General features: G+C 39.2%; 1 protein-coding gene across 1 annotated transcript in view; it reads left to right on the top strand.

Annotated features, from left to right (window-relative positions):
* Positions 1–9,275, top strand: part of syn2a (synapsin IIa) — a 12,984-nt gene extending 3,709 nt beyond the window's left edge. The window contains exons 2-13 of the mRNA XM_020610769.1: positions 2,806–2,863; positions 2,967–3,058; positions 3,274–3,430; positions 3,538–3,627; positions 3,780–3,842; positions 4,292–4,434; positions 4,540–4,614; positions 4,844–4,946; positions 5,034–5,180; positions 5,377–5,443; positions 8,086–8,380; positions 8,861–9,275. Of these exons, the coding sequence (XP_020466425.1) occupies positions 2,806–2,863; positions 2,967–3,058; positions 3,274–3,430; positions 3,538–3,627; positions 3,780–3,842; positions 4,292–4,434; positions 4,540–4,614; positions 4,844–4,946; positions 5,034–5,180; positions 5,377–5,443; positions 8,086–8,380; positions 8,861–8,993 (1,423 nt within the window). The 3' untranslated portion in view covers positions 8,994–9,275. The remainder of the gene's footprint in view (positions 1–2,805; positions 2,864–2,966; positions 3,059–3,273; positions 3,431–3,537; positions 3,628–3,779; positions 3,843–4,291; positions 4,435–4,539; positions 4,615–4,843; positions 4,947–5,033; positions 5,181–5,376; positions 5,444–8,085; positions 8,381–8,860) is intronic.
* Positions 9,276–13,134: the final 3,859 nt, after the last annotated feature.

Below are 13,134 nucleotides of genomic sequence, written 5' to 3'. Positions count from 1 at the left end.
ACAGATTTGCTTAAGTGAAGCATGTTAGTCTGTGTGTAAAGAAATCATATTGAATTCTAAGTGCTGTAGACATAAAATCTTTCCACAAAATTGTGACAGCTAAAACTTCATTTTTCACCTTATTCAAAATATTTGCAAATAGGCACTACACTGACAAGAAATCAAGAGTGATTTAGCATCTGACGGTTTTGAATATTTCAATTATTGAACACCTATGATAATATACATGCAGATGCTGAAAGCTTGGCAAATGTCAAGCTTAAGGAGGCATCCAAATGCCAAATTTACTGCAATTTTAGAATTGATGATGTAAAGAAAATACAAGACAAGTATTTGAATAGAAATTTTGCTGTAAAGTCGTGTTAAGCAGAAAGGTTAACTGTGTCAGATAAAATGTGGACTGGTAAGAATCATGGAAATCACCAGGGTCTCAGCACATTTTCAGTTCAATTCACTTTTATTTGTATAGTGCCTAATCACAACAAAGGTCATCTCAGGACACTTTACAAAGTAAGGTCTAGAACTTCCTATTGTTATTATTATTGTTATTATTATTATAGAGAAAGGGTTCCCTGAAACTTCTAACCAACCCTAGCTGTTGGTGGGCAGCCTTCTGCCTCATCCGGTTGGGGTGACACAACAACAAACAATCAAACACTGGGCAGGTTGATATGGCTGGTGACTGCCCATCAGAAATGTAGAGCTCCAGAGCCAGGGCTACCTGCAGAAAGGTACAGGGAGCGAGAGAGAGGAGGACAAGGTTAGTGACATGTAATGGCATATACAGTAGATACATGGAGAGTAGAGGAGAGGAGAGGAGAGGAGAGGAGAGGAGAGGAGAGCTTGGAGTGTCATGGGAGGACTCCCAGCTATAGAGACAGACGCCTATACTGTCTTACTAATCAGACTGATGGCTGAGCTGTACTGCCTCTTTAATTAATTATAATGTAACTCAATTTAAAGTTGGGAGGCTAAGATACCCTTTTTGTGTCATTCAATGTTAAATTATTACAGAAATACTTAGGAGATTGGAATCAGGAAGGCAATGTTTTGCAGTGTGAGCTTAACCTCAAACATTACCCTCATATGAGAGTGAATGTTGAGCAGGCAAAGTGATGAGACATTAAAATTCAACAAGGGCTCCTGCTTAACAAGCTCGCGAATTATTGGATGAATCATCAGAATGAAAAATTCTTTCACAGCAAGAAGTAATTGGGCCATACCTTTGACAAAATATCCTGCAACCATCAGTGAAGTTGTTTACTTTTTTTATGGTCTCAGTCTTTATTCTTGAAATCATAACAGAGAAACAGAAGAAGTGGTGCAAATATATAACAATAATGTCTTTTGTTTTTGAATGTGGAGAACAGCTAATGCAGAATGGGTGCAGATTTTAACCAGACATCCTGGTTTGCTGTGAGGTGTCACATTATACTGAGCTGGGCTGTCCTCTGCAGTGTAATCACATAATGCTATGCTCTTTGCACACAGCCATTCCCCAGCAGTGCCAAAGCATGTCAAAATGAAATGTGATGTTATTCTTTTTTCATGCCAAAGCCCCCCCCCCAAAGTATGTTTCTATGGCTCGTGTTTTGGAAACACCGTGTCTCATCCAGTATGTACTGGCAGAGAGCGCTCATCACAGTGCAGAGTAGGCTTTTCATTTTCTCACATATAGGAGCAGTGATTCATATGTTAATGCTTGTTTTCCACTACAGCCAAATAGATCCCCATGCTCTAATTAGACTGAGGATGGATTATTCAGCTTTGAGGGAGTGCATGTCAGCAGGGTGATACAAAGAGGAAGAGACAGTGAGAACTCCAATATGTCGGTAAAATATTATCATCACAACCATACTAAAACATGGATGCTCTACAAATTCTATTTGAATAGAGGTTTCAGGCTGTTTTGCACCACACTGTTTTACTGCTGTTGCACTGCAGTAGGTAGTTCTTAGTTTAAGTGTGAACCTGAAGCTGTGAAAGCTGTGGAAATAGAATGAAAGGAGTTTCTTTTTGGGCCCCAATTAGTATTGATTTACTGTAAATAGTAACTTCTACTGTCAGAGCTTACACTGTCAGACCCAGCCCCTACACATCAATAAAAGAAAAAGGCAAAAAAACCCACAACAACACACACACACACACACACACACACACACACACACACGGCTAACAGTGGCGATGGCTTTTGCCATTTTCATCTCTGCCCTTGTCAATATATAGACACTGATCCACTTTAATCTGACATGTCATGGGTTAGGATTTCCTCTTGAGCGGTAAGCCATGAATAAAGAGTTTACCCACATGCTGGTGTATTTTTTTTATCCGAGCAAGAAAAGCCAGATACTATGATGCAGCCATTTTATGAAACTGTGAATTCAGTGTGTTCAAAAGGAATATTACCTCACTGCACCGTTCTTTACTAAACCACTGGGTGGTACAGCTGGTGGACCAGGCAGTTAAATGCATCCATCTGTATGCTGTGGAAAACTGGTCTTTACAAATTATACAGCCTTTAAAAGTCTTGTAATGTTTTATTGCTCTCCTTATCAGCAGATTGAAGGGAACGAGTGTTAGAGAGCATGAAAGGAAGCATTTGTCTGCTCTGTGTTATCCATCTAACAAAGTGGCAGACATATAGTCATTGTGTATATCCTTAGCTGTTGTAAAATGATTATCAGTGAGAACTGGATTTACACTTTGGCTAATTGGAAACCTCTATATTAGGAATCTCTGTAATTGTAATCTTTATTCTGTTATTACTTTAGAAGTTATTAAATTCTCTGGTTTTGTTTTAACCAGGGCAAAATTATTCCGGGGAAAGAAAGTGCTGGGGGATTATGACATCAAAGTGGAGCAGGTACGTTTCAACAAGGCAGTGATATCATTTGAAGTACTCTAAAACAAAGAGAAACATTTAAGTACTCTGTCCTCATATGCCTCTCTAATCATTAACTCCTCAGGCTGAATTCAACGAGATTAATGTCATGGCTCACGCCAGTGGGACCTGTGATGTCAACATGCAGGTTTTGAGGAATGGCACCAAGGTTGTCAGGTGAGACACACACACAAGAAGATAAAAAAGAAAGGGGGAGCTTTATCCTTCAAAGTCAGAAAGTAGTGCACTTGTAGAAGTTACTGTTTCAATTAGTAAGGATGTTAGATAATCCATCTGCAGTGCTGAGTGCCGGACTGATGACCAGCACACCCAGGATTTGTCATTTTCAGGTCTGATTCTTGTCACATCTCTGCTATAATTTAATTTTCTAGGTCATTCAAGCCAGACTTTGTCCTCATTCGTCAACATGCCTTCAGCATGACTGAGAATGAAGATTTTCGCAACCTGATCATTGGTCTGCAGTACGGAGGTGTCCCAAGCATCAACTCCCTTGAGTCGATCTACAACCTGTGCGACAAGCCCTGGGCGGTAGGCAATCAGCAGCCAGGGGAGAGCTTTAATTCATCCATTAAGTAATGGTAATTTACCCAGTCACATTACTGTATATATGATTTATTTACCTTATGTGTGTCCAGTTTGCCCAACTTATCAACACCTACAGGAAGCTGGGTGCTGAGAAGTTCCCCCTGATTGAGCAGACCTTTTACCCAAACTACAAGGAGATGGTGAGAATCCTGTCATCACCCACTCTCTTCTCCATTTAAAGAATCTCTCAGAATTTGTTTTTGGCATCAAATAGAAGATTCCCTATAGGTTTATGATCTTAAAATGAAACCATAGAGCAAGCAATAACACATATTATGCTTTTTTATTTTAGGTAGGCATGCCATCATTCCCTGTTGTTGTGAAGATTGGACATGCCCACTCTGGTATTGGAAAGGTATGGAAAGGTTTACTACTGCAGAAATGTGAAAAGGCATCATTTTGTTTTGTGAGAATTCTGTCTAATCTAAATGATTCAAGGCATTCAACTAGCATTATAATTTGTCTACATCAGGGGTAGACAATTCTGGTTCCTGAGTGCTGCTACCCTGCTTGTCTTCCAACTATCTCTGCCCTACCCACTGCCGATTACCTGGATCAGATACCACCTTAGATGAAGGTGAAGTGAGGAAACATAGAGTGAATTAGTATCTTTCGATTTCTAATTGGCTGAACAGATCAGATCCAGTTAATCAACAGTGGGTAGGGCAGGGATAGTTGGCACTAAAGGACCAGGACTGCCTACCACTGGTCTACATTGTGTTGTTTACAGTCAGTTTTGTGCCAGACAACTTATTCAATTTTGGGTATTTAGCTCAGTTTTTTCTCTTGTGTTTTTGTGTGCAGGTGAAGGTGGACAATCACAGTAAGTTCCAGGACATAGCTAGTGTTGTGGCTCTCACACAGACATACACCACCACAGAACCTCTCATTGACTCCAAGTACGACATCCGAATCCAGAAGATTGGCACTGATTACAAAGCTTACATGTATGTATGATTAAAGTATCGGTACTCCAGCTTTATATACAAATAACAAACAAAACTGAAGGTTTGTTGTTAATGTTTGTTTTTTTTTTGCTTTACATACTTCAGGAGAACATCTATATCTGGTAACTGGAAAACCAGTACAGGCTCAGCTATGCTTGAACAGGTGGCCATGACTGACAGGCAAGTGTTCAATAAGACTCCTACACTATAACACAAACAAGATAAAGTACAAGATAAATGTTTTATTTTGATTCAACAGGTGATTTCAGTTTAGATGTAGATTATTAGAAAGTGTCTTTTTGTGTGCTCACCTTTTGCACTACCTTGTTCTGATGATGTTGAAACAATCATCAGATTGTCTCATTACACTTCCGCTGATTGTGACTTAGGTGATGATTGTTATGTTTAGGTACAAGCTATGGGTTGATACCTGCTCGGAGATTTTCGGAGGTTTGGATATCTGTGCGGTCAAAGCCATCCATGGGAAAGATGGCAGAGATTACATAACAGAGGTAAGAGATTGATCCAATTTGAATGTCAACTTCAGTTGTTGACATTCTCTCTTTCTCACTGCTGAAACCATTCACGCTGTGGCGCAGGTGGTGGGCTCTTCCATGCCCCTGGTAGGAGAGCACCAGGCTGAGGACAGACAGCTTATTGCAGACATGGTGCTGGTAAAAATGAACGAGTCAGCCGAGAAGGAAGCTAATGCTCCCCAGAGGCCCACCACCATACAACCATCCCAGGTATAGTAACACAAAGGCCCAGGGCACAACAGACTGTCTCAGAGATTAGAAATTATAATGATATGTGTAATGCATAATGATAATGTGCTCTATAGCGTATGTTATAGGATACTGTCTGACGTGTATATTGCAGCTATTGTTTTAGATCTCACTACAATACGTTGTTGCTGAATAAGTAAATTGTTTCTTTCTATAGGGAGCTGGCCAGAAGGGAGAGGCTCTCAGTGACCCCACTAAGAATGGAGCTGGGCACCCACCTCAAGGTTGTCTGCAGTACATTCTTGACTGCAATGGTGTTACAGTGGGTCCAAAACCAGTCCAGGCCAACTGAGTCACCCAGGAGGAGGGAAAGGAGGAGGAAGTCTCAGAGTCCAGATAACAATGGCATAAACTTAGCTGAACACAAGCACAGATGTGTGCGGTGATGCTGAGAGCTAGAATCAGATCTTGGTGATGTGAGCTTGGTACAGCTGAGCACTGGCCTGGACTGCGTTTTCAACTCTATGCAGTGTCAAGATGTACTGTCTACTTGTTGACCGGTTGATTTGTGTGCTTGCATAGGTCACCTACGTTCCAGTAGCTGTGTTTTTTTCTTTGGGGCTGTTGTTGATGATGTAAAAAAGCTAATTGTGCCTACACTGAGTTCAGCGCTGCTCTGTGCTACCCGTTTGACCGAGCTATGAAACTTTTATTTGCTCACCTGCCCCTTTCTGTTTTCTATTTTGGTGTGTACTCTTAGATATTGTTCAAATTGTGGACTATCGTGTAGTTTGAAGTTTGTGTATATCTCAGTATACAGTATGTGGGTGTGTATGGCTGTGCTGGTGATTATTTTCATATTCATACTAATAGATATTTATTTTTGTTTTGCATGATTGATAACAAAGGCAGGTGCAAGTCTGTTATAAATGTCTGATTAAGTGGGATGTTCCTGTAACATTGTGGTTTTACCCAAGCTGTGTTCCGTGTGATTCATGCATTGTGAATGTGTCATAACAAATGCGTATTACATAGGTCCTGCAGGATATATGTACTCACTACCAAACACGCATTAACGCAGTGAGTGTGACACTATACACTCTTGCATACACATACAACAGAACCATGCAGTGTTTTCCCTTACTTAATTTTAACCTTTTCATCCGTGCCACAAGAGAATATTTACACTGATTATAAAATGCGAATAGATGAATACGTAATAAATATTGAAACTAGTCCAATATTTATCAAAGATTTTATTATATATGATGTTGTGCAATTGTCTGCACACACAGCCTCAATATCTGTATAATTTTGAACCAAAGAAGAAAAGGTTTACTATAAAACAGTCTTTGCACTCCAGTAACTCACAGTGTACATATCATCAAGGAGATAACGCTAATCTTGCAGTGTGTCACATGGAGCGAGAACAGTGCTCCTAGACACTACTTATGTTATCAAACAGCCTGTTGTAAATCACATATCAGTGAACTGATGCTGTATTCAAACTGTTCTTGTCTTTTGTGTTCAGCTGTCTAGAAGCAGACATTAATGGTGATAATAGAAAGGTGTGTAATGTGTGATTTGCCATGCAGTGTAGATTCCCCTCCCATGGCCCTCACACTGTATGTTGACTATCGTGGTGGTGTTGCCATAACAACAGTGGATGCGCTCTGAGGTTTAGTGTGGACTTGTATCCGTGTTACTGCCATTCAAAGATTCAACATTTTTACACTGATCACACTTTTCCTGTGAGTTTATGGAGAGTGCTATATGAATATTTGGATTTTTTTTTGTTTTTGCTCAATAATGTATTTATTTTGAAATCAATTCTTCCATCAAACAGATTCAAAAATTTTTAGTCATCCACACATTTAATTGTTTAACAGTGATTTTACAAATGTCGCAGTCACTCGGTTGTTGTCCAGTGGCTTTTGCGGAAGCCATTTCATATATCCAATATTCAAAATTTTGAAACAGCTAAATCGTAACCAAATCAACTGTATAAGGAAATCTGTACCATTTGCCAACAATTTGATTGTTACCCTAGTATAAAATCAGTTTAACCAGCTCTGTGTGCAGTTCTTTTCCAAGTTGTATAAAGCACCACTGTATCTGTGAGCTATGCCTGAGGCTTTATGGATGTGTTGATCTGTTTACTAGGAAATATGCCATGACAATGTTTTCCAAAGGAGTAACATGCAGTGATACCCTAGTCTGTAACAGCTGCATGACTAGAACTTGGTTCAATGATTGTGATTGAATATCTGATCAGTTATACGTAACTGGGCATGTTTATTTACCCATCATGTTGAGGTGAAACCTATATCTTCAGACCTGCAGGACTGTAACTATTAAGGGCAATAGTAACTTGTTAAATATGTGTACTGTTAAAACTGCTGTTGGACTGTTTAAATCAAAATCACAATACAAAATATTGTGGAAAAAATTCCAATCTGGATATTTCCCCTCTGTCACTGGCAATAAAGTTTCCTTTGCAATATACAGTATGTTTGGTCCGTGTCCTCATATATGTTGTGTTGTGAATAATACTATTTCTCAAGGAAACACTTATGGTCAGCAGTGTTGCAGCCTTATCATTACACAATCTCATGGGGAGTCCATACCACTCTATTAAACTGCTGGACGCACTGCATCACTTCCAATGCATGAAGAAATAAATGTAGTGTGAAAATGTACTCCCTCTGCTTTCTTTGTGTGTTTCCTTTGTGGTGTCTGTCTTCCTTATATGTTGATAGTGTGGCACATGATACATCTGTCAGATAAACTAATGAATAAACCAGTGACATGTGAGATGTGAGTACATGCTAGGATTCATACAAACATGAAATGTACACCTTCTCACTGTTCTGTCTGCATAGCTAAGATGCTTGAATATCATAAATATCTCTTGTGCTGAAATTAGGGTCCAAAATGGAACCCCAAGGATTGCGTTCACAAAGGCCTGCTCCAAAGTTGACCCTCAAATCTCCTGCAAAGGATTTAAACCCGAAGCTCATCCCTGCAGCACAGCTATCTCAGTCTGTGCGCCAAGACTCTCTAGCATCAGGAGGACAGCAGGTCAAGTGTAAGCCAGCATCCCAGCCTCTCAGAGAAAACATACATCTTTATCCACAGGAAACTGTGGATCTTGAGCAACAGCAGTCTCTGCTGGGAGATCAAGCCACTGAAGAAAAAGCACAGGGATACCCACAACCGAAGTAAGAACAAATAGCTTCAGTCGTCAGGGCTCAAATAGGAGCTCTAGCTATTTATTCAACTAAGTTGTGAATTCAGTGGCCACGTTATTAGGAACACCTGTGCAATCTAATGCTATTTATTGTAACAGTTCTGCCATAAATTCTATTTGCATTATATTTACAGGTGTCTCAACTTTTTTTTGTCCTTCCCATTTACAAATATGAGGGGGCAGAATATTAGAAACACTTCTGAATATAATTCTGTCCAGTACAACAACACCACTAACTATGACATCAACACTAAAACATAAAGCAGAATTAGCCCTTTATATGGCAGTATCCATAAATTTACCTTATATGTTCGTATAAGTATAATTTAAGGCAGAGCTGTTGGACTGAATCCCATTACACTGAATGCTTGTAAAGTAAAATAAAGTGGCCACTGAGTGCACCTACCCTGACTTGCTCAGCACATAAAGTCATAATTCTTTTGTCTTCCAGCAAATCCCAGCCTCTGATCAGTTCCTTTGGGCTCAAAAACACATCCTTTTTCCACACTGCCAACGAAAACATGACAAGCGCTGAGACCATCCACAACTTGAGGAAGTCCTTTGCGAGTCTGTTCTCTGAATAAAAAACACTTTTATTTTCAGCTGGTCACTTGCATGTTTGCTTAGTTATACATAAAGCACAGATACTTTATAGTAGGTGTACTGCTCGTGCAATTAAGGTGAATCTTTTCCAGTGAGATGTATCCCCACTCCAAGTTTAATGAGTATTTTTGAGTTGTGATTGTATTCCATAATTACAAATGTATTTTTCTGGTATTAATGTAAAACTATCCGCAACATTGCCAATAATTATCAATAATACACTCAAGAGCATGTACATTACTATCACACTTTCCTTCAGAATAGCTTATAATGCATTGCTGTGTTAGTTAGATATTAGTTAAACTGACTAACATTGATAAATACTGTGTGGTAAATAATGGTTGCAGTGGTTATTTGTATCTATTTCCACTAACATCAGCTCATCATGGTGCTCAAAGTTCTCTGAGAGAACACCAAGACAAAGAGGGAAACATACTTTCACATATATCACACTGTAGGCATCGGCACAGTTCCAGTTATTTCCAGACAAAGTGAAGAAAGTGCGATGGGTTGATCACGAGACATTCCATCTGAGAGAAACCTGTCAATCCGCAAGAGCAGACAGATTTTATCGGTTTTATATGATCTTCAGCTACATGGCAAAATAGCTGCAGTGTTTCTGTTTCCTTCTTTTTGTTTCTTTATTGTTAACTGAATTGACTAATGGTTATAAAATGGAAAATACAATGTTAACAAAGTTAGAGTTACATTTGTAATCTTAACAAGACATGCATTGGAAAACACACCGCACATGCATTTATTATCAAGATATCATACATGGTACTTTAACACTTATTTTTAGGTTGTTTTAGTATCTTTGCAAAAACATATTTAAGTTGTGTTCTGCTTTATTATTATTATTATTATTATTACTATGGACACATACTGATGCAGTCTGTCTTTCCAGTGTACAGTAGAGGTCGCTGCAATATAAAGAAATGCTGAGACCATAACAAACCCCCTGCAGACATGTTTTCAGATGGATAAAAATAGCCTGCTTAGAATAACAATATGTGCTTCTGCTGTGCTTTTTCCACTGAAATGTTCAAGGGACTACTTGTTCTGCCTCATTGAAAAATCCAGATTCTGCAAAGACTGTCCAATTCAAAAGATAAACTGCTGGAAACTATACACCTCCTACCTCAATGAAAAGTCCAAGTTTCCACATCGCACATGTGTGTAAGTTGCATTCTGAACTATGACTGACTAACAGATAAACTGTGATGTCATGCTCAAACATACCAAGTTAAACTCAAACTTAGGGTGAGCACAAATGAACTTTCGCACTTCAACACATGAATATGAAAACAGCTTTCAAGTGGCAAAGTCTTCAGATTCACCTGCACAGTTAAGCTCAAATATTCAAATGATGTTACTGTAACTTATTATTAAAAATAGAATTACCACCTTATGGTCGTATGCCTCTGCCGACCAAGTTGAGGTTTACATGCATGTGTGTTCAGACCCGTATAAAAATGTAGTGAAGACTGAAGGAATAAATAAAGAACATTAAGTGTATTGTTTTGGCAAACTGAAAGTTATCGCTATTGTTGTTTCTACAGAGGAACACAGTGGGCTGATAGAAAGCTTTGTCACATCGTCCTTGAGCCCAAGTGGACATTTGTGTGAAATTTGAATAAATACTCTCAAGATGTTCTGAGATATCATATTCACAAGAATGGGAGGACAGACAGACAAACGGCGCCCGTAAACATAATGCCTCCAGCCACGGCTTTTGTGGGTGCAGAGGCTTAACAAAGCAAAATAAAATTAATTTGGAGAAAGGGATAGCTTTAAAATGTCACATTCTTTGAAAATGTTAATATTTACAAATACTGTATTAACCATATAATTCAAGACTATTTTAGCCCTTCTTACTGATGGTGTGCTCATCCTCTTGGTATTCAAGTGAGGCTGCTCAGAACTTTGTCAAGTGCCAACAGCTGCCAGAACACTTTCTGCATACAGTAATGGACATGGCTCCAGAGGCCCTTCTGTGTCATGACCTGATTACAGGTGTGATGATATATCTGCTATGCTGGAGCTAGATAACTGCGCACTGGACTATCACATCTGGTATTTGTCTTAGAAAAAGTCACGATTCATTAAGCAGAGTCACACTGTTTGCTTTAACATATATCAGAAAACATCTTCACATTTATATGGTCAACATTATGGCGTCCAGATGGTTTTAATGTTTTTTCCTTATAACAAGTCCAAACTGACCTGGTCTGGAAATAGTAAAGAAGTCAAAGGAACGACACCGTGGGGCCCAGGACTTCAGCTGAGGAGCTTCCGTCTAGACTCCTCCCAGCTGTCTGCCAAGCTGCTGCACAACATGAACAACTTGTGTCCCCTGTGGGGGCACATTGCTCTGGCCATCTGCTGCAGAAAACAGTGTAAGAGATGTATTTTCATCCCAAAATGAAGGAGAAGGTAAAGATGACATGGTAAACACTGGGATCTTTGACTATCATGTAATGAACGTTATTATTAATTTCAGATTAGAATCACAAAATAACAAAACAAAGTGAAACTAATAAACAGGGCTGCATCATTTTCATTACTGATTAGGTCATCTGCAATTTTTCCAATTAATTAGTGACTAAAAGTTGAGAGAATTCTTTTCCACTTTTTTTGTCTGTTCATCCACTGATCAATATTAGTTTCAGCTGTAGAAAAAAAGCCATCAAAATTGCTTTTTGAAACAACTAAATACTGAAGCCATCTGGTGGTAGCATTGACGCTTACACGCAGTATCTGTGTAGTTATGGTCACTTGAGCTGCATGAGTGCCTTCAAATACAGAGCTGACAATCACAACACTTATATTTTCGTGTACTTTCAGTGTACTTCTGCTTTACTTGAGTGTTATTTTTACCTCTATATTTCAGATATTTTTCTTTTACCGTACTACATTTATTTGACAGTTTTTCATTCAAATTCATTTGAATACAGGACTTTTCCTTGTAATGGAGTTTTTTATTGTGTTATGCTGGTACTTTTGCTAAAGGATCTGAATTCTTTTTCCACCACTGATCACTATGCAGGTCTTTTATGAAGCAGGCTGACATCAAGGAGGAGAAACCACTAGATGGAGCCATTGTGAGAAAGGGAAGTAGGATGTTTGGGCTCTTTTCGCTGATTTCATTCTGTCCAGCCTGTGGGGCTGGTCAGAATGCAGAAATAGAACGGATAAACACATACAGCAAAAAGGTCAGCCGATAGCTTTGCTCTTATTGTCTTGCTCCACTTCTGATGTCATCAGCCCTATTTTACCCTGTAATGGGGCTTTTTGAGTCATGTGATTGAAATGAGATAAAACTCTCAAAAAACCTTCATCATGTTTCTGGCACTGGGCTCAATTCAAAGAGCCATAAAACATAAAAAAATAAACAGTTATTGTTTAACTTATATTTAGATTACATCAAATATTCACATATTTATTATAAATGTGCACTTTGGACTAAACCAAGTCAAGTGGTCCTGTCCAGAAAGAACTACACATGGGATGTTTATACTAAAACAGTTGTAACTGTCCTCTCTCTTTCCACCACGTCCCTCCCTTTCTTAATGACTGTTGTTCCACTGAGCTTGCCAGCGGTTATGCAGTGCACAGTGCCACCAGCCAATGGTGGAAACCCCTAGTGGCGTGTCTGGACTGGATCCCTGGTGAGGTTACACCGAGTTGCCACTGCTACAGCAAACATCACACGCTGCCACAAAGTCTTGCACCTCTGTGGGTTTTTTTTAAAAATATTTTTCTGGCAAGAGGCAGTGTGATCTGATGTCAACTGCCCACCTCACCTGCTCCCACCGCAGCATTTATAATGAAGTTCAAGTTACAAGGTCACATGGTTCTATGTAGAAAGAAATTGTCTGAACAAGTAAGAGAACAAGTGCTTCGGACTTGGCACAAGGAATATCTGTGGAAGCTGGTGTTTCACCGGATAGTGTGAGGAACATTGCATGGAGGCCACCTCTACAGCCAGCATCAAAGGAGAAAGCCACTGCTCACAAAAGACAACAAAGCTGCAAAAACAAACTGTCAAAGAAAGAAGCCTGATGAAACTGCAGAACATTTTTTGGTCAAGCAAAACCAAAATTAATTTGTTTGGATCAG

The sequence above is a fragment of the Monopterus albus genome, unplaced genomic scaffold, assembly GCF_001952655.1.
Source record: "Monopterus albus unplaced genomic scaffold, M_albus_1.0 scaffold106.1, whole genome shotgun sequence".
Classification (NCBI taxonomy): Eukaryota; Metazoa; Chordata; class Actinopteri; order Synbranchiformes; family Synbranchidae; genus Monopterus; species Monopterus albus.
This window is presented reverse-complemented; position numbering and strand designations above follow the sequence as displayed.